The sequence below is a fragment of the Physeter macrocephalus genome, chromosome 2, assembly GCF_002837175.3.
Source record: "Physeter macrocephalus isolate SW-GA chromosome 2, ASM283717v5, whole genome shotgun sequence".
Taxonomy (NCBI): Eukaryota; Metazoa; Chordata; class Mammalia; order Artiodactyla; family Physeteridae; genus Physeter; species Physeter macrocephalus.
This window is the reverse complement of record NC_041215.1, coordinates 40,448,688-40,474,677: the sequence shown is the minus strand read 5'-3', so window position 1 is coordinate 40,474,677 and position 25,990 is coordinate 40,448,688. Positions and strand designations below refer to the sequence as shown.

The following is a 25,990-nucleotide window of genomic DNA, read 5'->3' as shown; positions in this document are numbered from 1 at the left end:
TCAAGTGAAAAGACACATAGTACCAAGTATTGGTGAAGTTATGGGGCAACTGAAACTGTAAATTGAAATAACCATGCTGGACATAGATTTGGCTGTATCTACGAAAGCTGAAAATACGTTTACATGCATACCCAATAGAAATACAAATATATGTCCATCAAAAGGCATGTACAGGAATGTTTACAGCAGCTGTGTTCATCATAGTCCAAGCTGAAGACTTTTTAAAAGCCCGTTGGCAGTTAACTAGATAAATACTGGACTAGAGCAGTGAAACCTAAGGAACTGTAACTGCGGTAGAGAGATACAGATGAGTCGCGCACACGCAGTTACATGAGGTATTTATCAATCTGTAACAGACCGCCACACGTTTAGCGGTTTACACCCCATCCCCGCAGGTCAGGGGTCTGGTACAGCCCTGCTGTGCGCTCTGCTGCGGGTCTCCCCAGGCTGCACTCAGCGAGTCGGCCGGAGCTGGGCTCTCCTGTGAAGGGTCAGCTGGCGGAGGGTCTGCAGTCATGGCCGTTGGCGGAATTCAGCTCCTGAGGGGCTGCCCGCTGAGGGCTGGCTCCAGGCTGTGCCGCCCTCGCTACTTGTCTGGGGCCTTTACTTCAGCAGAGCCAGCAAACCAGGAAGGCAGTGGGACGCCTGCCAGCCGGCCAGAGGTCGCCATCTGTATACTGTAATCGCGGGAGGGACAGCCTGTTCTTACCTTTGCTCATTTGCATCTGTTAGAACAAACCACAGGGCCTGCCGTGCTCAGGGGGAGGAGGGGGTCGTTGGGGTCATCTTAGAGTCTCCTCCCCATGATAGTGGGGAGCAAAACAAAGTCCAGAAAGAGGCGCAGCTCTCAGAGACGGAAGTAACGGTTACCCTGGAGGCGGCTAGTTTCAGAGTGCTAGTGACTTTGTTTCTCGTTCTGCGTGCTGATTGCACAGGTATGGTCAGTGTGCACAGCGTCCTGAACTTACAACTCCTGATTTGTGCACTTCAGCTTATGTATGTTTTAATCAATAGTGTGTTTTTAAAAGAGTGGTGATGGGATTGCATCGGTACAGATTCAGATTTGCTTGGGGTGTGCGCTGTGTAAATTTTATTTTAAAGTTAAAGAACAGGAGAGGAAACAACAGCAGTCGAGATTACTGAGCAAGTTTTAGGAGCAGCTGAATGACAGATAAGTGGTGACCAGCTTGGCAGAGAGGAGAAAGCTGAAATCTAAGCCTGAAAAGGGGAGGGGGTGGAAACTGGGAAAATACGAAGCCAGTCCATGCTGTAGCACCCGGGCTGGCTCAGGAGCTGAGGCACCAAGTGTTGGGAAGGTGGGTCCAAGGTGGGGCTGAGAATGTGCCTCTTTAGACACTCCCCCGCCCCGCCCCGCCCCACCGATGCCGGCCTGATTCTGGAGGCTCCCCTCTGGAGGAGCTGGGTGCCAGGCGGGGCCCTGGATCTGGGGACCCTGTTGGGAGGAAGGCCCTGAGCTGAGGGAGGTTAACTCAGTGTTCACATGCCGAGGGGTGAGACCCCCAACCTTCCTTCTGTTTCCCGCTTCCAGAGTGCTGTGAGCCATGTATAAACGTCTCAGGTGAGAAATTCAGAGGATTGCTCTCTAGAGAACCTGACTGAGCGAAGAAAAAGGCCCAGAGAGACTGACATTTGTGGATCACAGGAAATCTGATAACTCGACTTGGAAGCCCGTAGTTAGTGGATTTTGCCCACATGTGCACAGCTTTCAGACAGCGTTCCAGTGCTTCATGCTTAAGTGTGAGCATGCCGCTTCCCTCTTAAATGTGAACAGAGCCAAAGATTATCAGATGTTTGAGGGAACTCCAGAGCAGGTCAACTTGAAAAAGAAACAAGGAGGAAATAAAAGAATGTGAGCATGAAAAACTTTGCAAAGTGATAGTGTGAGAAAGAAGATGCTGTATCCATGCAACAATAACAGGAAATTAAAAAAGAAAAGGAACAGAAAGTATTCTTGGAAATTATTAACCATGTTAAAAATAAAATTCAAAGAATGCATGGAAGGACTTCCCTGGTGGCACAGTGATTGAGAGTCCACCTGCCGATGCAGGGGACACGGGTTCGTGCCCCGGTCCAGGAAGATCCCGCGTGCCACGGAGCGGCTGGGCCCATGAGCCATGGCCGCTGAGCCTGCGCGTCTGGAGCCTGTGCTCCGCAACAGGAGAGGCCACAGCAGTGAGAGGCCTGCGTATCGCAAAAAAAAAAAAGAATGCATGGAAGGTAAGATTGGGGAAATCCCCAAAAATGTAGAACAAGAAGTTGAAAATTGGGAGAGGAAAGAAGATTGGAGATTGGTCTAGGAAGTCCAGTATGTGAATCACTGGAGGTCCAGAAGGAAGAACAGAGTAAATAAAAGTGTCCAAGAAAGAAATCAAGACTTCCCAGGACAGAAGCACTTGAGTTTTTAGGTTAAAGGAGCCCAATGAGTATCCAGTAACAGAATGAAAATAGACGACAGCAAGGAACATCATGAAGTTTCAGAATATAAGAAGGGATGTAAGTTTTCAGAGAGGGGAAAAAGAGTTCATACAAAGGACTGGTAATCTGAATGACAGCAGACTTTACTGAAAGCTAGAAGATAATAGAGCAATTCCTTCAGAATTCTGGAATAAAATCATTTTTCACCTAATGTTTTATACCCAAGCTATCAATGAAGTGTGAGATTAGAATGAAGACATTTTAGGGAGTTCCCTGGCCGTCCAGTGGTTGGGACTCGGTGCTTTCACTGTCAGGGCCCGGGTTCAATCCCTGGTAAGATCCTGCCAGCCATGCAGTGCGGCCAAAAAAAAAAAAAAAAAAATGAAGACATTTTAAAACGTGGAGTTTCTCTAAAATACATGCTTCTAAGGCGGCCTTCCTCAGGAAGCTACTTACGTGGAGGATGTGTTCCATCAAAACAAGGTGATTGTCCAAGAAAGAAAACAGGGGACCCAGGAAACAGGTGCCGGAATTTACCAGGAGGAAAGCAAAGGGAAGTTCCAAGCAGGCCTAGAAAGGATCCTGTACAGATTAGAAGAGGAGGCTGTGGAGCTCCAGGAAGGATATTGCCAAGGGAAAACGACAAACACGTGGCCTGCCCCTAATTTTACAAAATTACCTGAGAACAGAAGCCTGGTTGTGTTTGCAAGGTTAAGGATAAATTAGAAACAAAGTATTAGACGCCGAGCAAGCAGTTACAACGAAAAAAACAAATCGTACGAGAAAAGAAATACAGTACACCCACAGTGAGCTGTGGAAATATTTATGTAATTATAGCAGATGCTGACTATTAGGGAGGACTGTGTGTCATTGTGGAAACACACCCCTGAGAACGGTGAGGACGGACGGCAGCTGGTGGGCCCGCCTGGAGGGCTTGTTACAGCACAGGCGCTGGGCCGTCCTGAGGCTTTGGGCCAGCGGGCCGGGGCGGGGCCTAAGAACTTGCATTTATGACAAGTTCCAGGACCACGCTTAGAGAACCAGGGATCCAGAACAAGAAGGGAAGTACCAGGAAAATCCAGTCGGCAGTGTCGTCTCTGTGGAGTGGAAATGCAGAAGGGGGGTTCCAGTGACAGCTGTTTCGTTTACACATCTTGATAGCACATCGACGATGTTAACCTCTGGCCTTGGGACTTTGGTATCGTTTTCAGTCTCCCTGAAGCCTGGCACCTCTGCGCACGCCCTTGCGCTGAGGCGGAGCGGCGCACTCCTATTCTGGCTTCACTTCTGACGCAGCAGAGGTGGTGGTGCAGGGCTTAGACCGGCCACGGGCGCTGCGGGAGGACACACAGGACCCCCAGCCTTGGTGCTTTCCGAACGTGTTGCCATGGTGCTCGGCACAGCCCTGTCCTCCGTGTTCTGTGACAGCCCTGGCTCAGCAAGAAATGAGGTGTCTCTTCGGTGTATTTTATCCAAGGAAGCAGGGGAAATTGATGTCTTTAGGTTCCATTTCAAGATGGAATAAGCATCAGTTATCTAGAAAATGACCCTCTGCGGAATCGCCTACATTAAGTGCTACTACACACCCCTCTTTACTCTCCGCATGCTCTGTGAGGCGCTGGGGAGAAACGCAGGTCGCTTCCGCCGTGGATGGTCTTCTTTTCGTTTTCCAAAAAGTGAGTAACGTATTCTTTCTTCCTGTCAGCTCGGCTCCAGCCTCTGCTGGAGAAGGCGCCTTGAAGCAGAAGTGTTTGCTGACAACAGAGCTCTGAGGGGCAGCCGCTCCTCACCTGAGACCCGAGGCCGGGCCCTCCAGCCGTCCGTCCTGGCGTCCACTTCTGCTGGAGCTGGTTCTGCACTTGTGGGTAAAAAAGCTCCCCCGGGTGTGACTTCATCTCTGTGAAAAAAGCAGTTACATTTCCGTCCAACTGGAAGGGTGTAATTACACTACACGTTGGCCCAAGTGAGCGTCTATGAGCTTTTACTTTCTCTCATTTCATTTGAAGTTGTGAATCCCTGCAATGGGGGATTCCTTTCCCTGTGGTTTCCTCCCAGCTCTTTGCTCCACCCAGTGGGTGTGACTGTTCATGACGCGCCCCCCCCACCCCGGGTGGGCCGTCCCTGGTGGTCAGCAGCCTTGGGAAGGGTACGTCTCTCTCTGGTGTCAGGGTGAGTGTCCTTGATCTGAATGCCTGCTATAGGAATTGTACCCTTCTGTGCATTGCCTGGAAATCAGGAATTGAGGTAGATTAAATGTTACTAAAGAGAGGTTTTTAGAATACAGAGGGTTTTCAGATGTCTCCCATACTTTTGACTTTTTGCTGGACTGGCTATCTTAACACTCCAAGTTTACATCAAGGTAAGATAGACTTTGAGAAGAAGTACAGAGCAATCAGTTGCCTGGCACAGTTTTTCAGCCCAGCCGTCCCTCGGGAAGCACACCTGCGTGGAGCGCACGCGCGTCCTGTAGCTTTCGGCCTGGAAGGGGCGGGGTGGCCGCAGAGACCTCCAGGCGTCCACACGGCTCCCCGGGCTGCGTGGGGTTGAAGGCCGAGGTCAACTCAGGCAGCGAAGGAGAGCACAGTAGTTTCCAGGTCCCCATTTGGACGTAGGCTCCATTTCCTTTTAATGTAAGCTGAATAAATTCAGATGGTGTAAACTGAAGGAAAAAAAATGCCAGGATAGAAATAGGGAATCGGGTCGAGGGGATTCAAGTCTGAAACTAAATGCAAGGTACTGAAAGCACGTTAGGGATTTTGTGTTAGTTAAAAAGGGTTCTCTAGAATTTCCTCATTACTTTCCGTCTGTACAAAGAATTCTGGATGTTAAAGTAGTATATGCTCATTATAGAAAATAGAGAAAAGAATTTCAGCACCCAGAGAAGCACTATTATAGCTTCAAAACTTTGGACTGCGTAAAGGAAACCTCAGTTGCTGTGGGGAATGAGGGTGATCTGGAAACCGCGTTGGTCAAGTTGTTGTGAATCCCTGTTACCAAGAGCTGATGTTAAACTGTACCTCCTGGAATTTGGTTTTGGTTTGCTGCACTGTGGTGTGCACGTAATTGAGTGTTAGTGTCTGCTGTCCACCGTAAAAGAACATCCAGTTTTCAGATCTTTGAAACTCCATGTTTTGGATGGTCCTGGGTTCCCTGTAACATAACCACGCTCAGGCAAACGCACTCTCTTGTCTGACTGGAACGCCCTAGGATCTTAATCTTGCGCTGTTCCCACGGGGCCGTAGAGATTGGAAACAACTTTTTCACAAGACAGTTCTGCCAAAGGAAAGACAGTTGGCACCTCTTGTTGGCTGTCTCCCCTTAGCCGTTACCCTAAGCTCGTGGATTTCGTTGGGGGAGCTCGTGGCCCTTCGTCATTGTCAAACAGATTTTCTCGCAGCTCTAGTGACACCTAGAACCAGGGACTTGACCAGGGACGCGCTGGGCTGGGCATCGAGTTTTCAGCGCACCGACGACCCTGAAGGTAGAAGATTAAGGTTGTGCTTCTGGTCACAGAGCAGCTTTCTAGATTTTGGAATTAAGTTGTTGAAAGTATTCTGTAAGCTTTGTGTCTTCAGGTACCTGTATTCTTGCCAGTCAGAATATATTGATAGGGACTTTCTTACAATGCATTTGAATCTCAAGGTAAAAGGAAATTCTGTCTCTTGTCCTGGCAAGAATGGTACATGTGGAAATTAATACTTTAATGAATTAGCCCTGACAGAATAGACACCTGTCAGGTAGACCTTTCCTTTCCTGTTTGCTGCGGGTGCCGTTCCCGGGCGCCTGTAATGCCCTGTTCCGCTGACCTGAGAATGGGGCAGGTGTGGGGGGGTGGAGCAGCAGGTGTGAGTCAGGGAAGGATGCTGACAGGGAGCCAGGTGTGCGGTGGCTCAGAACCAGGACGCAGGCGGTTACCTTGCGGGGAGGGCATCTCGCTGTGGCGGCCCTGCAGGCTGCTGGCCTCGGTGCAGCTTCTGGTGACAGAGACCTTAGCACCCTCCTGCCCATTGGAACGATCCGATCAGCTGAGTGCAGCTCTGGTCCCTGGATGAGCTGAAACAGCCCAGTGGCTGTTCTAAGCGATGGCTGGCTGGGCGGGAAGTTTTTCTGTGTCTAGAGAGGCTCCCATGCAGCAGGACAGTGTAGCTAAGGAGAGCACTGGCCGTGTTTGATCCAGTCAGGAGGGACGAGCACGTATGTGGAAAGAGCAGGACAATGGGGTTCAGAGCTGAGCTGGCAGCGCCGCCTGGCAGAAATGCGCTCAGCTCTGTGTCACTGTCTTCCCAGACTTTCCAGACCAGCTTTCTCCAGGATGATGGAGTTGCGGCTGTGAGCAGGTTTAGGGGCTCAGGTTGGGGGGGCTGCGTGTGTCCTCTTGCTGTTGTCTCGTTGGTCTGTGAGGGTCTGCGCTTTCTGATGGTTCGCGGGGGGCACCCTGCTGCCGCGTCAGTCTTGGTGGGTGGGGAGTGGAAAGGGCAGAAGCTCAGATCAGCTGGCTTTAGCTCCTGGCCGGGCAAGGTCAGGGAAGGGAGAGCTGGCCCTGGGGGCTTACAATGGGGTGGGTAGGTGTCAGTTTTCTCCCCTAGACTCCTCTTCAGAACTTGTGGAGTATCCTGTTTCTCGGGGACCTTACAGAGGTCGTAGTGTCCCCTTTGTGTACACAGGAAGGGTTCATCGCCCTTTTATTCCTGCCCTTGAGGAAACCCTGATGAACAACCTACTGATTAGATTCCTTTGCTCTTGATAAATTTAGACGTACCCTTAGCAGCTTGTCTAAAATGTTGATGTTGTTTTAAGAAAAAATCTCGTTAAGAATGTGTCTTCTAGTCTACTAGGCTTTTTTGTCTTTGCGTGTGTGTGTGTGTGTGCGTGCGCGGTCACACGTGTTCCTTGGGCAGGTGAGGGTGGAGCCCGGGGCAGCCCTGCATCTTGACTGCTTGTCCTCCTGTGTCTCGGCTCTGGCCGCCCTGCCTGTCTCCTCTCAGACCAGCGCCAGGGTCACTGCAAAAACCTCCGAGAGCAGAGCTGTGTGGCGGCCACTGACACGGGAAAGGCTCTCTTGTTCTTCTGAGTCAGGACCCGGAGAAGCCAGGGCCTCAGCTTCTCCTCGAGGGCGGGCCAGCAGGCGGTTGTGTCCAGAGCAGGGCTGGTGAGGGCCCGGCTGCGCGCGGCCCATGTTCAGATGGGCTCGGCGGGCGGGCTGGCCCTGGAGGCCCCGGCACCCTCACTCACGTGTGGGGGCCGGGGCAGGCCTGGCCTCTGTCCCTGAAGGCCGTCAGGTCTCCGCACTTCTGACGCATCTTGCCCTCAGCCTTTTGTTTGCTTGAAACCTGGAGGCCTCTAGTGCATAATACACATTGCCATATCACTTGTTCTTCTTTGCTCTCACAAATGTGGACGCTGTGGTTCCTGAGTGGTCAGAAGAAAGCCGGAAGCTCCCGCTACCTGTTAGCCTCCAGGATGAGGGACGTTGCCTGGTTCACAGAGATTTGCCCCGAGCCGGCTGGGCCGAGGTCGCAGGTGCGGAGCTGTGCTTGTCTCCAGCTCTGAGACGTGGTGTCCGGGGACCCCTGTGTCGCCGCGGCGCGGACACCAGCTCAGGCACGCTCCAGGTTTCTCTTTGTCCGAGAGGCGTTCGGGCACCGAGCCCTGCTCTTTGGGTCTTCATAGCTGGATACGATAGACAGTTACAAGGACCTCACTAACTATTTTGTGTTTACTTTTTATCTGTGTAAAGCTTCGCAGTAGCTTTTAAAGTGTAATTTATTTTTTTATCAAGTGCACTCTTCATGCCACGTGTCCATGGTTTTATACGACTTGTACTAGAAGCGCTGCACTCAGCTGTGTGCTGTTTGCACACTGAGATGACAGCCGTAGATGTGACCACAAATAAAGCTTCTGTGAAACACTTAACGCGTGATGAGCTGTTCCGGTTTCTTGGACGTGCAGTACCCGCCTGCTGGGCGTCTCTCTCCTCAGCAGAACTGTCCCCGAGAGTCGCGGCTGCACGAATGCGGGGGGGTGGGGGCAGTGCGCAGCGCCCGTTTCAGAGCCATGGCGTAACGGGCTGGAGGCGTTCTGGAAGTTTGGAAACAGCCCCGGCCGTCGCCAGCGCGTCCTGAGAGGAGCAGCATGGGGCAGGAGAAACCCCGCTCCGCTGCCCACCTCCCGCGAGACCTGGCGGCCGGGCCCCGCTCCCCCCGTGCCGCTGCCCCTTGCCCCCTGTTCTCCCTCCCTGGCCCTGCGGTCATCTCAGGCCCAGGGAGGACACCTTGGAACTGAGAAGAGGGCTTGTCTTGGAGCAGGTTAAGCCACGTCCGACCTTGCCCTGTGTCCCGCGAGCTGCAGGGCTCCCCCTGAAACCAAAGGCAGAACGAAGTGGGGCAGCCGAGGGAGCCTGGCCTTCCAGGTCTCTGCATCCGGGAGGGCGCATCCACCCCCAGGGTTCCAGGGTGCCGTTGAAGCCGGGTCCCCAAGACGCTGTTGGCCTGCTGTCTCAGCAGCCCTGGTTTTCCTGCTGGGGTCCGGGTTCCCACACCCCGCAGAGTGAAGCCGAGAGGCACACGGGCAGGGCTTTGCTTTTCCGAGCCCAGCGTGCTTGGGTGGGCGGACGGCACCCAGTGACTGAGCACCTCCTGGGCGCCAGGCTGTTCTGCACAGGGGCATCGTGTCCCCACTAGTAACCCCAAACCTCCCGCCACCCACCAACACGGGGGAGCTCCTTCCAACTTCGGAAGGTGACCAGCGGACACCACGCTGCAGGACGCACAGCAAACAGTGGGCCCCGGGCATCAGACCCCGAGCCCCAGGCCTGGCACCTCCTGTGCCCCGGGGGCCAGGAAGCCTCAGGACGTTTCTCGAGCTGTGTGGAAAAGTCGGGTTTGGTGATCCCCACGCAGAAACTGCAGGGGGTCCTCCTCCATGTGCTGCTTTGCTGTTCTGGCGGCCTGCCCCCCTCTTTCACCACGTTCCAGGAGCAGGGTCTCGGAGGGCCGTTTCCCTCTCCACCTCGGACCCCAGGGTGCAGGGTGGGATGCCGAGCCAGCCCTCTGTCCTGCCTCACTGAGGGTGGGGACCAGGACGGGCTTACGAGACACAAGTTTCTCTCCTCCCGTCCGGCCACAGACCCAGACGGGACTTGCAGGCCGGCTGCTGCCCCAGGCTCGGCTGCGATTGAGGGTGCGGGGTGGAGGGGGCCTGGGAGTGCCCGCAAGCAGGCGCCGTCTAGCCCGGGGGACCGGGGCGGTGGGGGGGCTGGGGCACGGAGCGGCCCGCTTGGTGGTGGCGCAGAGGGAAGTGGCTCTGTGGTCGCCCTTCCGACGGACAGCCAGGCCCGGCCCGGCCTGTGGGTCGGCAGCGTCCACGGGCAGCCCCACCAGAGCCCCAGCTGCACTGGGTAGAGAGGGAAGCTACAGGAGGCCGCCCAGCCCGGGGGACACCCACGGGGTGCAGTTGTGGACCGATGGCTCTTGTTCTGCGAGGACTGGACACGCCCACGGGTGTTCTTACACCGGAGAGAGCTTCAGGACACCCGGGCCGGGCGTGGCCGGCGAAGGCCCAGTGGCCGTGAACTGGGGCAGGAGGGGCAGGAGGCGGTGGCCGTGTGGACTCGTGCCGTCAGAGTCCCGGCAGGCCCGGGGCTTGTGTTCGTTCCATCAGTCCTGGAGGAGCCACCCAGACAGACCCTCAGAGGCACCGCGAGCCTCTGTGCCCTCGCCTGACGCCAAGCGCGCCCGGCCCGGAGACGACGGAGCTGGTGGCGAGATGCTCCCCGCGCGGGGACGCTTCCCGAGGGAGGCCGAGGCGGCCGGAGGCCGCTCAGCCTCCGGAGCCCAGACCCTCGCCGCCACTCCCGGGGCCGCGGGAGGACACGCCCAGGAGCCCCGGGGTGGGCGCTGCACAGGGCTCGAGGCGTCAGGGCAGGACCCCGACTCTGTTGCAGTCTCAGCCGCCGGGTAGGCGGGGGCCGGCGCCCTTCCTAGTCTCGGGTGGACGTCCGCCCTCCCCGCACCCCTGCCCTAGGGCCCCGCTCAGCCCGGAGGGCTGCCGGGGCCGCCACTGCTGCCCTGAGCTGGGCCGGGACACAGGGTGGGTCAGCGGTCCCCGGGTCTGCACCGCGGCCCAGGGACAGGCCCCAGTGCCCCCCGCGGGCCTCTGCAGGGCGGCTCTGTGGCTTCCGGGAGGCCGAGGGCCGGGGAAGTTGCCGTTCCTGCGTTTGCACTTTCTTCTCCCCTCCGAGGAGCTTTTGAAAAGGTTGGTTTTTTTTTTTAATTGTTTTATTGTGGTGAGAGCTATATGATGTAAAATTTATTACCGTTTTACAGTTTAAAATTTTTTAATTAAAAAATTCAAAAACTGGGATAAAATATGTGATTTACTAGTTTACCCATTTTAACAATTTAAATTGAAAAATTTTGAACTGATACAATATGCATAAGATTTTCCATTGCACCATTTTTCAGTGTCCGGCTCAGGGGCACTAAGTACATTCATGTTGCTGTACAGCCATCACCGGCCTAAGCTCCAGAACTTTCCCATGGTTCCCAAACTGAAGCTCTGTCCCCATTAAACACGACTCCCCTCCCCCAGCCCTGGCACCCACCCTTCTGCTCTCTGTGTCTAGGAATGCACCTGTTCTAGGTGCCTCATGTACGTGGAATCCTGCAGTGCTTGTCTTTTCCGGACTGGCCTACTTCACTGAGCCTAATGTCCTCAAAGTCCATCCATGCTGTAGCAGGTGTCAGAATTCCCTTCCTTTTTAAGACGGAATTATACTGTATGTACAGACCACATTTTGCTCACCCCTTCATCTGTCAAGAGGCATTTCCCTGTCGGGGAGGAAGAAATTTCCTCTGCCCTTCTAGGCTCTTCTTTCTGGTCTGAGAATTAAACTGACATGAAGCAGATTAACAGGAGAAAACCAGCAAAGTCTAGTAACGTGTGGACCTGGGAGAGACCCAGACAACCTGAGTACCTTGTTCAAATGGCCGAAGCCCTCACCTTAGATACCGTCCTTGCCTAAAGGCAGAAGAGGATGTCGAGGATGGGGAGAGTCGGTTATGAGAGGTGACCAGGGAAGGCCGGGTAAACAAGGGGAAGGTTCTTGAAGTCCTTACCTTCTCCACCCCTAGGAGCTGCTAGAGATTCGGTTGTCCTCGTGTTCCTGGTATAGCGAGGGGGACGCCCTTGCATACGGAGATTCCCCTGGTAAATGTCCCTGTCTCTTACAAAACGGTGACTCCTACTTGGTTTTCAGAGTTTCCCCCATGTCTGCTATTTCTTATAAAATAAGCAAATAATTAATACTCCAAAAAGTCGTATTCCGGGCTGGCAAATCCTGCTCCCCTACACCTTTTAGCTGTTGCTGTGAACATGGGTGTATGAGTATCTGTTCACGTCCCTGCTTTCAAATCTCTGGGCTATAAACCCAGGAGTGGAATTGCAGAACAATAATGTCATTCTTTCTGGGGAACTGCCAAACCATTTTCCACAGCAGCTGTATCATTTCACGTTCGCATCGGCAGTGCCCACGTGTTCCAGTTTCTCCACATCCTCACCGATGGTTACTGTTTTCTGTTTTTGTTTGTTAGTTTGTTTTTTATAATAGCCATCCAGATGGGCGTAGTGGTATCTGATTGTAGTTTTAATTTTTGTTTCCCTGTTGATTAGTGGCATTGAGTATCTTCATGTGGCTTGTTGGGCATTTGTGTATATTCTTTGGAGAAATGGCTCTTCAAATCCTTTGTCCATTATTAAACTGAATTGTTTATTTTTTGTTAAATTTTAGGAGTTCCTTATATATTTTGGGTGTTAATCTCTTATCAGATAAATGATTCACAAATATTTTCTCTCATTCTGTGGAATGCCTTTTCACTCTGTTGATAATGTCCTATGATGTACAAATTTTTAAATTTTGATGAAGTCTAATTTATCTGATTTTTTCTTGTGTTGCCTGTGCTTTTGGTGTCACATCCAAGAAATCACTGTCAAATCCAATGTCATGAAGATTTCCCTATAACCTATATTTTCTCCTAAGAGTTTCATATTTTTTAGCTCTTACATTTATGTCTTTGATCCATTTTGAGTTAATTATTATGCATAATATTCACATTGCATGTGAATATCCAGAGATAATTTTACTTCTTCCGTTTGATTTTGGGTGCCTTTTATTTCTTTTGCTTGGCTAATTTCTTTGCCTAGAACTTCCAATATGCAGTACAAGTGGCAAAAAAAGGCATCCTTGTTTTTTTCCTGATCTTAGAGGAAAAGTACCATGGACTGAGTGTTTGTGTCCCCCCAGAATTCACACGTTGAAGCCATAATCCTCAGTGTGATGGTGTTTGAAGGTGAGGCTGTTGGAGTGTGATTAGGTTTATATGAAATCATGAGAGCGGAGCCCCCATGATGGGATAGATGCCCTATACAGAGAAGAAGAGACACAGATACCTCTCTCTGCACGCATGTGCCAAGGAAGGCCACGTGAGGACAGAGCCAGGAAGAGGGCCCTGGCCTAGCACGCCACTGGGCTGGCGCACTGTTCCTGGCCTCCCAGCCTCCAGAGCTGTGGGAAGGAAATGTTTGCTGTCTAAGCTGCCCAGGTTATGATCATTTGTCAAAGCAGCCTGAACCAAGACAAAAAGCCTTCAGTCTTTCACCATTGAACATGGTGTCAGCTGTGGGTTTTACGGCCTTTATCATGTTGAGGTGGTTTCCTTCCACTCCAACTTTGTTGAGTGTTTTTACTATGAAAGGGGATTGAGTTTTGTCAAATGCTTTTTCTGCATCGATTGAGATGACCATGTGTTTTAACTTTCTTTCATTTTGTTAATGTGGTGTTTTACATTCATTGGTTTTTGTATGTTGAACCTTGCATCCAGGCCTAAATCCCACTTGGTCATGGTGTATAATTCTTTCAACATGCTGCTGAATTGAGTTTGCTGGTATTTTGTTGGGAATTTTTGTATCAATATTCATAAGAGATATTTGTCTATAATTTTCTTTACTTGTAGTGTCTTTGTCTGGCCTCAGGGTCCTGAGCTCTTGACATTAACTTCCAAGTCCCAGAGCCTTCATTCATGTGCTGTCCCTAAAACTTGCATCACAAAGATGCTGAGCCTTTAGCCAGCGCTCACTTATTGCACTTTTTGGGGGACCCAGCCCATAGGGGCTTACGAGGCATGTTAGGAAGATATTGAAGAATGATTCAATCCCTGACTTTGAGATGTTTCAGTCCAGAGGTTTTCAAAGTTTAGTTCGGGGATCCTGGGGGCATGGGAGGTCAAAGCTATTTGTATAATAATATTGGAGTTTTCCTTTTGCTTTGTTGACATTTGCGCTGATGGTGGATAAACAAGGGTGGGAAAACCGGACTCCTTAGGAAGATCAAGGTCAGTGACACCAGATGGTACGAGGATTCTATTGCCACTTGGTGGGGACTTGGGGGAGCCTAAAGAGAGTGTTTGGGAGTAGAAATGGCTCTGAAAAACAGAGTTTATGGAATTTGAGTCCAAAGGGGTCAAAATGGCTGCTCACAGAAATGTGTGTAATTTTCAGCCTGTGGTCACGTTTCTTAAAATGCAAACAAAAGTTAGAGGTTTCCTTGGCTTCACAAGCATCCTTGTTCATCAGTTATTTCGGGGGGGTGTGGGCTTGGTGTGACACATGCCGTCCACTCCCCTGGAGGACAGAGCCTTTCCCTGGCCTGCGCGCACGTGTGCTCGCTTGTGCATGTGTGTATGCATATGGGGGGGGGTAGGGGGTCAGACCCCCTGGAAGCCTGGTGCTCTATCAAGGGAGGACAGGCATGATCAGAGTGACAGAGGGCAGTCTTTGAAGCAGCTGAGGATCCTGGAGCCAGAACATAAAGCAGTCCGGGTGGGGAGGCACCAAAGATACGCTTGGCTTCATGGCAGCGGAAAGTTGCTGCCAGAAGGTGGAAACAGCCAGGCGTCCGTCGGTGGATGAATGGATAAACACAATGTGGTCTGTCCATGCAGCAGGATAGTACTCACCCCTGGAAAGGAATAAAGTACGTGCTACAACATGGGTGCACCTTGCAAACATTGTGCTGTGGAGCGGAAGCCAGACAGCAGTCGCATGTTGTGTGATTCCGTTACTGTGAGAGATGCAGGGCAGGTAAATCCACAGACACAGACAGCAGGCCAGTGGCTGCCAGGAGCTGCAGGTGGGGGACGTGCTTAATGGGCGTGGCATCTCCCTTGATGCTGAAAGCTCGGCCTCGGCACACCGGCGTTGAATCGGATCTCAGAGACAGAGTTTTGGGGTGAAGCAGAAAAGAACAACTTTATTGCTTTGCCAGGCAGAGGGGGACACAGCAGGCTCGTGCCCTCAAAACTGTGTGTCCCAACTCGGGGCGGGGTTGGGGGCGGGTTTGGTGAGTTTTACAGCAGTGGTTCAAGGGCGGGGTTGCTGATAAGGATCAGGGTGTGCGAAGGGCCTGCATTCCTTTAATCTGGCATCAGGTGGTCTCCTGATGATGTCTCGAGGTTGTCAAACTGTGACCTCTCTGGAATGAACAATGTTTCATCAAGTAGTTAACCTCTTCCATTTGTTGGGGGTTTTACTTCTGCAGAAGAGCTCAAAGATACTGTTCTGTGTATCCCTTGAGGCGGGGCCAGGACCTGCCCCAAGGCTGCACTATTGTTTCTTGACTGCTCCTCCCTTGTCTCTGCATCCCCTCCTGTTCCCTGATTAGCAGCTGTTTGAACCTGCCCTTTGGAACTCAGGGAAGGTCATGGAGGCTGAATGAAGCCTATTTCCTACAAACCAGAAACGGGAGACGTGGAAGGGCTTCCGTGCCCAGGACCCCCACAGGGTCCTGCTTGGTTTCACTTTGGGGATTCTGAAAATGGTGGCACTAGACAACATTTGATGCTGTCACATGATGTCTGCACAGCATTGCGAATATACTAAATTCCAAGTAATTGTACACTTTAAAATGGTTTATTTTATACTTTGTGAATTTCACCTCAATAAAACAAAAAATAATGAAGTCAGAACAAGGAAAGCTACCAGGAATAAAGACAGGCAATAGGTAATAATAAGAGTAACTTCACCAAAAAGACATAATCATCTTAAATGACTGTGCACTAAACGACAGAGGTTCAGAATATGTGAAGCAAAAACTAACAGAAGCGCAAAGAGAAATATACAAATCCTCAGTTATATACAGAGATTTCAATACCCCTGTAGTATAAGTGCCTGACAGTTCACTTTTTTAATTGTAAGTGCCTGACCTTAAGCTTTTCACTGCTAAGGCACCCATTTCAAAGACACATTGCCAGCTACACAGATAAAGAACGAGGCCACCCCAGAGGCCACCCCACCGATGAAGTTCCCTTTTAGAACGCCCTGGGTCATTCAGACAACTGGCCCTTGAGTGACATTGCTTTTCCCTTCTCACACTTTAATTCCTGCTCTTAGTTTTACGTTCACTAATAAAGAGTGAACCCATGAAACCCTAGGGCCCCCATTCTCAACCTCAATAAAGGTGGAACCCAAGGCCCTGCCCTCTCTCTCTGCCTGCATCTCCGTGTGCCCTGGATGCGCCGGTGCCCTCCAGGACCTGTGAGTAGTAAACCTTGTTTCTTCTGAGTTCCCTGCTGCTTGCTGCTGAGGTGCACCTTGCAATCGTAGTAAGAACTGCAAGGGCCTGTCCAGCCACACATCGGCCCTGGTGGAGGGTGGGGGGCAGTGTCTGTAGGGCCCAGGTGAGTGCCCTCAGGCATTCCTGGCCATAGCATCCCTGTCAGTCGGCTGAGACCAGTAACTAACAGTGTACAGAAAATCTGCAGGGATATAGATAATTTGGAGGACACCAGCAATCAACTTGACCTAGCTGACATTCATAAAACACTTTCTCCCGGTAACACTAGAGTACGTATTACTTTACAGTACACACTGAAGACTTGCCAGGAGAGACCATATCCTGGCCACTAAGCAAGTCTTAATGAGTTTTAAAACATTCAAATCATGCAAAGTATGTTGTCTGACTATAATGGAATTAAACTAGAAACTGGTGACAGAAAGAGATCTGGAACCTTCTCAAGTATTTAGGGACTAAATAACCTACTTCTTTTGTTGTTGTTGCCATCATATTCTTTATTTAAATAAAAATTTTTTTTTGATTGCTGCTCTTTTTTTAAAAAATTTTAATTTTATTTAGAGTATAGTTGATTTACAATGTTAGTTTCAGGTGTACAGCAAAGTGATTCAGTTATACATGTATTTCTATTCTTTTTTAGATTCTTTTCCATTATAGGTTATTATAAGATATTGAGTAGAGTTCCCTGTGCTATATACAGTAGGTCCTTGTTGGTTATCTATCTTATATATAGTAGTGTGTTTGTGTTCACCCCAAGCTGCTGATTTATCCCTATCCCCCCATGTTTCCCCTTTGGTAACCATAAGTTTGTTTTCAATATCTGTAAGTCTGTTTCTGTTTTGCAAACAAGTTCATTTGTTTCATCTTTTTAAAAAAGTAGATTCCACAATGAGTGATATCATATGGTATTTGTCTTTCTCTGTCTGACTGACTTCACTTGGTATGATCATATCTAGGTCCATCCATGTTGCTGCAAATGGCATTATTTCATTCTTTTTTATGGCTGAGTAGTATTCCATCCTATATATGTACCACATCTTTATCCGTTCATCTGTTGATGGACATTTAGGTTGCTTCCATGTCTTGGCTATCGTAAATAGTGCTGCAATGAACATTGTAAATAACCCACTTCTAAATGACTTACTGGTGAAAGAAGAAATCAAAAGGGATATTTACGGGGCTTCCCTGGTGGCGCAGTGGTTGAGAGTCCACCTGCCGATGCAGGGGACACGGGTTTGTGTCCCGGGCCGGGAAGATCCCACATGCCGCGGAGCGGCTAGGCCCGTGAGCCATGGCCGCTGAGCCTGTGCGTCTGGAGCCTGTGCTCCACAACGGGAGAGGCCTCGGCAGTGAGAGGCCCGCGTACCGCAAAAAAAAAAAAAAAAAAAAAAAAAATGTAAAAGAAAGTAATTGAATCCAAAATAAGCAGAAGAAAGAATATAATAAAGAGAAGTAATCAATTAAAAAGAAAACCAAAAAAATAATAGAGGAAATAAAAATAACCACAAGGCGGTTCTTTGTAAAATCAGGGAAAAAAGAAGTCACAAATTACTAATAGAGAGGTTGAAACCGAGCAGGACCCTGTGGGGTTCCTGGGTACAAGTCCTTTCTGTGTTCCCCTGATTCTTGTTTGTAGGAAATAGGCTCCATTCAGCCTCCACGACCTTCCCTGAGTTCCAAAGGGCAGGTTCAAACAGTTGCTAATCAGGGAAGGGAGGGGATGCAGAGACAAGGGAAGGGCGGTCAAGGAACAGTAGTGCAGCCTTGGGGCAGGTCCTGGTTCTCCTAAAGGGATACACACAACAATATGTCTCTTGAGCTCTTCAGGAACTCAGGCCCCCTCCCAGGCGGAGGATGGAATGATGATGATGACTCTCCCGATTGCAGTCAACTAAAGCTTGGACTCTGTTGACCTTTGCCCCAATTCTATGCTGAATTCTCCTCTGCTCAAGCCGCCTCATGAATATGCGTGTACTCTTAGCTTAAGACATCCCCAGTTTTGCTGTTTGGGTAGACACTGCTTTGGGAAGGATCCCTGGTGCTCTCCTTACTTGCTGCAAGTCGTAGTAAATCCTTCCTTCTCCTGATCTTGGCTTGGTTGTGTTTGTTGGCTCGACACCCACCAAGAGGCAAACCCAGTTTTCAGGTAGCAAGGTGACATCACAACAGAACCGATATACCCTGAAGAATAATAAGGGGGATTATATGAAATCATGTGTGTGAAACTTTTGAAAATTGTAAAGCCCTGTAGAATTTAAAGAATCTTTCATTCAAGAGAAACAAAATAAATAAAAAAAATTTTTTCAAACACAATAAGGGAATGTTATGAGCAACTTTATGCCAATAAAGCTGACAATTTAGAAGAAATGGAGAAATTCCTTGAAAGACACAAACTACCAAAGCTCATTCAAGAAGAAATAGATAACCTGAGTAGTCATATCAGTATAGAAGAAATTATGGGAAAAAAACAAACTGAGGAAATAAGAGTCTACGGTAATAGTCTTAGGCTGGAGATGAAATAAGCCTTATAGAAGGCCTTGACTATTGGTATTTCTAATTTACAGATAAGGAAACTAAGGCTCATTCGTGCTAAGTAACTTTCTCTGAAATTTCACTTAGGAGGAAAATATCTGAGATTCATATGTAACTCCATCAGTCAACTTTTAAACTCAGGCTTCTTCCACTAAACCAGGAGTCTGCAGACTTTTTCTCAAAAGGACCACATATAAATATTTTAAGCTTTGCTGCCCATATTGTCCCTGTTGCAGCTACTGTCAGTATAGGACAAAGGAGCTTCAGACGACATGTAAATGAGCAAACAAAGGAAAGTGTATTTGTAGTTAAATATCTTCCCACACAGGAAACTTCAGGCCCAGATGGTCTCACTGGAGAATTTTAACTAACATTTAAGGAGGACAAGACACTCATTCTACACAGTTTCGCAACAGATGGAAGAGGGAATACCCACCCCCAACTTATTCTACGAGGCCAGCATTTCCCTGTTACTTGAACTAGACAGAGACTTAACAACAGAAAGAAAACTACAGACCAACATCTTTTACAATCACAGTTATAAAAAATCTTAATAAACTTTGAGCAAGTTGAACCCAGTAATACATTTAAAAGGATACAACATAATGACTAAGTAGGATTTATCCTGGAATGAAAACCCATCAATGTTGTTCACCGTTCACCCAGGTCAGGCCAGTGAGATGGGAGGAGAAACCTGCTGGGAAGGGTTTCCTCGGTCCCAGCTGAGAGCTGGCGATGAGATGCTCCCTTGTTTCTGCGACCCCGGCATCTGGAGCAGCTGCGGCATCTGGGGTCTAGGCTGAGGATGAAGCCACCACGAGGGCAGCAGCAGACAGGAGGATCCTTGCTAATGTCATCAAGCTACTGAGTCAGTGGGCTGAGAAGTCAGTCCTGTCCTGGGGTTTACAGTCATGTAAGATGATACGTTTTGTATTGTTCTTTTTTGAAGGCAACACAAACACTGGAGACAAGTAATAAAGAGCTCGAAAATCCCAATCTTTACTTGAAGTTAACATAGAGGATTTTCAAAAAGACCTGAAATGTGAGAAATGTAGGTAATTCAGGCACATTGGGCTGTGGTCAGCCTCACCAGAAGGATTGAGAACCTGGGTGGAAACACATCCCATTTCGAGTAACTGTGACCGAAACAGCCGTCAGAAATCCATCAAGAGAAAGAAGAACTGCAGACACCACTAGAAGGCGCTCTGGAGGACAATCCCGTCTTCAGGGAAGCAGAAGAAGCCAGAGGACGGAGAGGAAGGCGAGGAGGGGCAACTCGGGGCGCGACGTTACGACCGAGACCTCCTGGAAGGTGAACCCTTGTTCCAGTTCAACCCTTATTTGAAAACTGTTGCAAAAAGGAACAGGAGAGGGAAGGCACACCAAATTACCTGAAGAAGATAGAATAACGGACCACTTGAAGATCATAGTAAAAACCTCCAAGCTGAGAAATCCACGCCGTAGCCAGAAAAATCGCAGTTGGAAGAGGGGAGGTAGAAACTTCAAGTCCTTCCCGAGCTCTCGGGGCAAAGGGGTGAATTTTCACCGAGTAGCCATCCTTCCGAAGCGGCTGGGTCTGTGCCCTCCCAGGGCGCCTTCGGGGAGCTGGGGGGTCGCAGCCGTCGTGACGGTGCGCGTGGGGCTCTCTCGGAAAGGCAGCTGGCCCGGGGGGGCCGCAGGGCAGGAGGCCGCGGGCTGCGGGAAGAGGTGGGGCTTCGCGCCGGCCTGTGCCTCCCGGCCGGCCCGTCGGGGGGCGTTGCGGGAGCCCCGACGCGGCTGCAGGCCTGTGAGGGGGCTCGTTGCTCAAGTCTGTCGGAGGCCCCGGGGGGCGCGCGGGGGCACGGGCTGCAGCGGCGGCTGGAGGGCGGGCGGGCCCGGCCGGTGCCGGGGATGAGAGGCCGTCCCGCCCCTGAGCCGCGGGGGCAGCAGGGACGGGCTCGCTGACCTGGGGGACGTCCTGCCTGGGCTGCTCTGTCTGGCGGGTGTGGCCCTTCTGTCCCGCCCCAGGTCCCCGGCCGTCGCTTTCCCACGCTCCGTGCGCCTTTGAGCTGAGCCCCTCGGGCGCGTCCGAACTCAGCAGGATGGTCCCCTAGCCGGAAGCGGTGCCGGGGCCGCTCCGGGTCCCCACGCCCCTGCCCCGAGGCCCGCGGGGCGCTGCTGGGCAGCTGCGGGGAGGGGTGGCAGGGCTTGGCCGTGGCCGGCACGTGCGCGGCCCGGGGAGGGAGGGGCTGCCGTGCCCGGCTCGGCTCGCCGGCCTCCCGGAGGCTGACGCCGCTGTCAGTGCCCAGCCCAGGCCGTAGCGCCCTCTGGCTGAGCAGCCTGCGTCCCTCCGGCAGAAGCTGCTCTGTCCACGGAGATGGACGGTCCAGGCCGCACCAAGGGGGCCCTGGGCTTGGCCCCGCCGCTGGGGCGCGGAGCAGGCTTTCGGACCCCGGTTGGCCTCCTGGGGCTTGAGGCGGCGGCCTGCGGGTCGAGAGGCACGTCTGCACCAGGTCAGCGCCGCCCTGGGAGCCCGGGCTTCAGCGCACCGCGAGGCCCCTGGCCGGCCTTTACCCGTCTCTTCCTGTGGCCTCGGGAGCAATGCCCCCCACCACCACCCCGGGCAGCCGAGCCTCAGGTGTCTGTGAGGGGCTCTGGGTGCTTTCACCACCCTTGCTTCCCGCGCCCCGACCTCCCTTCTCCCCGATTCTTCTCCCTTCTCGCCCCCCCAGCCCGTCTAGGGGATGCCGGCCCAGGAGCTAGCGCCATGCCCTGGTTCACTCATGCCTGTCCTTGGGCCGCAGCGTGCCAGGCCCGCCGGAGACGACAGCCTCGGGAGGCCCCGCGCCCGCCCTTGGAGGGGTCAGGTTCCGGCCGCGGCGGGGTGAGCGCTGCGAGATGGATGGGGAAGCCGGGGACCCTCAGCGTCCCCAGTGGGAAGGAGAGCCTTCCGGGTGGGGGGGTCGGTGCTGGCTTTCACCATCAGCTGCAGACCTTCAGCAGGACCCCAAGCAGAGAGTGCTGGGGTGAGGCCTGCAGGTGTGGCCGGCGGTCTGGCAGCTGCCGGCTAGCGAAGGCTGCGGCCCTCCACTCCGTGCGCCCGGCTCTGAGAGAAGCGATGGGGTGGGGGCCGCAGCACCCCCTCTGGTGCCTCTCTGAGCTTCTGTAGACAAGCCAACATCGGTCACCTGCCCACAGTCCCTGGTCACGCTGTGAGCCCTGCCTCTCAGTGCTCCGAGCCCTGCACCAGCCTGGTTGTCCGGCTGAACTTACCTGGGTGGGATTTGAAGCAAATCCCGACCCAGGACAGTTCCGCTGTTCCCGTCCCGGCAGTGACCCTTGAGTCTGGCCTGCAGGGGCCCTCAGGTGAAGGGTGACCTCTCTGTGAAGGGGCCCATGTTGTTTGGGGCTGGCTGGGAGCTCCTCCCCTCCTGGGGGGCTGGGAGCAGCTGCTGCCATAGATCCCAGGGAGGGCACGGGATCCCCGTCGCTGTGGGGCAGCCGTGCCTCTCACCTCGCGCCGACGGCCAGGCCAGGGAGAGGCGTCCCGAACGGGGGCGGGGAGCCTCCCCAGCAGGCCTTGGGGGAGGTGGCTCTTCCAGTTGAGAAAGTCTCCCCAAACTGGCAGAAATCCTGCCACTTACAGCTTAGACCCACTAGCTCCTGGAGGTGGGGCTGCTCACCGCGACCTTCGTTTTGGGGTGGGATCGTGCCCTCCAGAAAGATCTGGTCAAGTCCTAACCCCCAATACGCACCATTGTGACCTTGTTTGGAAGCGAGGTCCAAGTCTGGGAGGGTCCCAAGCACAGGAGCTTCTGTCCCTGTGGAGCCTGGGAGCATCGCCCTCCTGGTTCCTCCAGCTGGGTGCTCTCTGACCACATACCAGTGGGAGTTGATGCAGGCTTCCTCAAGTGGGTGTCATACAACACTGACTCCATTTCCAGCCCCTCTCCTCTCTCTGGGGTCGGGGCGAAAATTCCAAGTGTCTAATCACAATTTGGTCTTTCTGGTGACCAGCCCCACCCAGGAGCCACCCAGCGTCACCTCACGAGAACAAAAGATGCTCCCAGTACTTTTATCACTTAGGAATTTACAAGGGGTTCGGGAGCTCTCTGTCAGGGACCAGGGACAGAGACCAGTGTATATGTTTTCTGTGATCTCACATCACTGCACTTGGTACTCAGAAGGTGCTCAGGAAATGTGAGCTGAGTGAGTGCTAGGCTTGGTCCCCTGCCTTTGGGCCTTTCGTGTTTAGTGGGTGGGACTGAATTGTGTCCCCCCCCCACAAATTCATAAATTGAAGCCCCACCTCCCAATGTGATGGTAACAGGGCCTTTGGGAGTAATTAGGGTTAGATGAGGTCGTGAGGGTGGGGCCCCATGATGGGGTTAGTGCCCTTATAAGAAGGGGCACCGGAGAGCTTGCTTCCTCTCTCTCGGCCCTGTGAGGTCACAGCTAGAATGGGGCCATCTGCCAGCCAGGAAGAGAGCCCTCACCGGAATCTGAAGGAGCAGGACCTGGTCTCAGATGTCCAGCCCCCGGAACTGTGAGAAATAAATGTGTTGTTCACATCACCCAGTTGTTGTTAGGTCGCCCAGTTTATAGTAGTCTTTCATGGCAGCCTGAGCTGAGACTGTATTTTGGGCACATGGCTGTCACTTGACCTTGCGTGTGGGGACTGCTGCCCTCCCAAGGGAGGGGCCTGCGCCTTCTTCCTTTCTGGGTCTTTCCCTCCCATGGACCCTGGGGCTGGCCCCGGGCCATCAGTGGAGCACTGGGTGGCCTGGCCTGCTCTCACCTGCCAGGAGTCCTCAAGCAGCGTCTACAGGGTGGCAGGGTCTCGGGGACGTCCCAGGCAAGGCCCTGCCACCCCACCCATGACTTCTGCCCGAAGCCTCTGGGGAGGATGGTGGCTGTTCAGAGGCTCCTCCACCTGCATGTTCTGGCCCCGTTGGCCTCCTGAGCCTGGGACTTGGGTCGAGGTGGCTGTGGCCCTGGTCTCCCAGCTCTTAGGGGTGTGCCTGATGCTTCAGGGCCCTGTGGTTACAGCATGCACCCCTGGCCTGGGGCAGAGTCCGGCCTGGTCCTCAGGGTCAGCCGGCAGACCAGGCTCAAGTGTCCTGTCCCGGGGACAAGAGCTGGTCAGGGACCAAGGAGAGGGGCAGGTCAGGCCTTGTGTGGAGAAGGGGCCTTAAGTGATGCTCAGACCAGGACAGCAGGCCCCGCACCCCCCAGGCAAGAGTCCTGTCATCAAACAAGCTCGCTGGGGGTGGGGGCGTGGCAGGGCAGCCCGGGGTCGGGGGTGGGAGTTGGGGCCGGCCACAAGGGGCCGGACTTCAGCCACATCTCACTGTCCTTCCAGAGAGTTGCTCAGGTCAAGAAGAGGATGGGTGGGGAGGGGTGCAGAGCGGAGGGTGGAGGCTGGCGGCACTCGTCCGCGGGAGGGGCAGCGCCTGCGACCCGGCTGTGAGGGGACTAGCAGGTTCTGCACAAGGTGTCTGGACACAGGGTGGAGGCTGGGGGCGGTAGGGGAACCCTGAGCCACTGGGTGGAGGGAGGTGTCGCAACCCACTCCCCCTCCCCGGCCCTTCAGGCAGCAATTTAACCACAGGACATCCTGAGAAGACAGAGAAGGTGGCCCGTGAGCGCCGGGGGGGCCCGCTGTCCACCCCTGCTTCCCCTCGGCGGTCGGGGTCACTGCCCCCCCCAGCCAGCGCAGCCGCCCCGTGGGGGCTCTTGGGACAATAGTGTTACTTCCACAGAAGAAGCGGGGCTTCTGGCCAGAACCCCGGCGCTCCGCCAGGCCCCTCATAGTTTTAGGTGAAATTAAATGAAAAAGCAGCAGGACCAGCAAAGGGCTCGGGCCCCGCTCCCAGAATGATGGTGGGAGTTACCCCACCGGTTACATAACCGGACCGCCCGAGGTGCCCGCGGAGGACAGCAGGGTGGTGGAGGGTCGCAGGGGAGGGCGCACCCTAGGAGCCGTGCCCCGTCCGCCACAGCATGCGGCGTTGAACGCATTTCACCCGATGTTCATTTTCCTTCCTCTCTCTTCCCCCCCACTACAGTACAGGGCAGCGGTTCTCAAAGTTTCTGGTCACGGGACCGCTTCAACACTCTTAAACATGGGTGAGGACCCCAAGGCGCTTTTTTGTGAGTCGTAGCAGCGTTTTCCATGGTAGACGGGAAAGCCAATGACTTTTAAAAATATTAATTCTTTTAAAAACAATAAGTCCATTACACGATAACTTTTTTTTTTAATGAAAAATAACAAGAAATGTGGTGAGTAGAGGAGTGGCATTGTTCTTGCCCATTCGCAAACCTTTAGCGCCCGGCCTGGTGGAAGGCAGCCGCATCTGGGACCCGCGCCCGCGTCTCACCTGCTGCAGAGCGTCGTCTCGGCTGAAGAATGAGGAGGGTCTGCTTCCCGCAGAGGTGTCGTGGGGAGGGAGGTGCCTGTGGACCCTGCGGTCCTCGGACTGCCCTTGGAGGCCTGCTGTGGCGGTAACTTGAATCCACACGTTCTAGGCTATACGGAGAACGTGCGGAAGGAGCGGAGTAGGCGGCCTGGATTAAGAGGAGGACGAAGGAGTCGATGGAGCCGCTCTGAGTCGTCCCCTCCTCCCTGGGGTAGGGCGGAGCCCCTGCTTGGCCGCGAGGCCAGCTGCATCCGGCCAGACGGGAGCCGTGACTTTGAAGCGTAAGCTCGTGAGGAGGATGCGCGTCGGCTTTTGTCATTGGCCTTGGTCACCCAGCAGCTGGACACCCTTCCCTCCTGGGCAGATCCTCTCGAGCGTGCTGTGGCCGAGTCCCGTCTCCTCGTCCTCCGAGCGCCGAGGGGACCAGCTCACTTCCCCTCAGTTCTGGGGTCTGCGGGGCAAATGCCCACCTGAGGCTTGCCCGTCACACCTCCCTCCTGGTAGCTGAATCTTGACCTCATGGCAGAGACGCCTGAGGAATTCCTCATGGCAGCAGGGGCCACACTGGTGGCGTCGGTCCCTTTGGTGGCAGTGTCTCGTGGCCGGTGGTGGGGACCAGCAGCAGCATCGTCACCAGGTGGCCCCCGAGGTGCGAACTTGCTGGGGTTCTGGCAACACAACTTCCCTCGGTCCCCACGCGCCCGCCGAGCTTGGTGCCGGGCGTGCGAGCTCCCCGGATGCTCCGGACAGCGCCCTGTCCAGCTCAGGCCTGGCGGGAGGCTCTGCTTCGTCCCTCACCAGCTGTGCCGCCGGGCCCGTCTAGACTCCGTTTCTTCCTTGTTTCCCAGCACCTCCTCCCCGGCTGGTCCCCCTGAGCCCAGGCTGGACCTTTCCAGAGCATGCTGCAGGGCCCCCAGGGAAACCCTCGGAGTCCAGCACTGTCATAAACCCATCCCGGGCAGAGCCCCCCTGACCCTCCACGCTTTACAGAGGGCTGTGA

At 53.2% G+C, this 25,990-nt stretch overlaps 1 protein-coding gene and 1 long non-coding RNA gene across 3 annotated transcripts in view; one reads left to right on the top strand and one right to left on the bottom strand.

Annotated features, from left to right (window-relative positions):
* The window catches only part of EPB41L5 (erythrocyte membrane protein band 4.1 like 5), a 155,795-nt gene extending 147,446 nt beyond the window's left edge, over positions 1-8,349 (top strand). For both annotated transcript variants that reach the window (XM_028501578.2, XM_024117102.3), the window contains exon 25: positions 4,142-8,349. In XM_028501578.2, coding sequence (XP_028357379.1) covers positions 4,142-4,208 — 67 coding nt within the window. In that variant the 3' untranslated portion in view covers positions 4,209-8,349. The remainder of the gene's footprint in view (positions 1-4,141) is intronic.
* Positions 8,350-14,385: 6,036 nt separating this feature from the next.
* Positions 14,386-20,397, bottom strand: LOC114488040 (uncharacterized). Its single transcript, XR_003683727.1, has 3 exons — positions 19,984-20,397; positions 18,112-18,241; positions 14,386-14,962 (listed from the first exon to the last, which is right to left on the bottom strand). It is a non-coding gene; the product is annotated as an uncharacterized lncRNA (long non-coding RNA).
* Between the last annotated feature and the right edge of the window lie 5,593 nt (positions 20,398-25,990).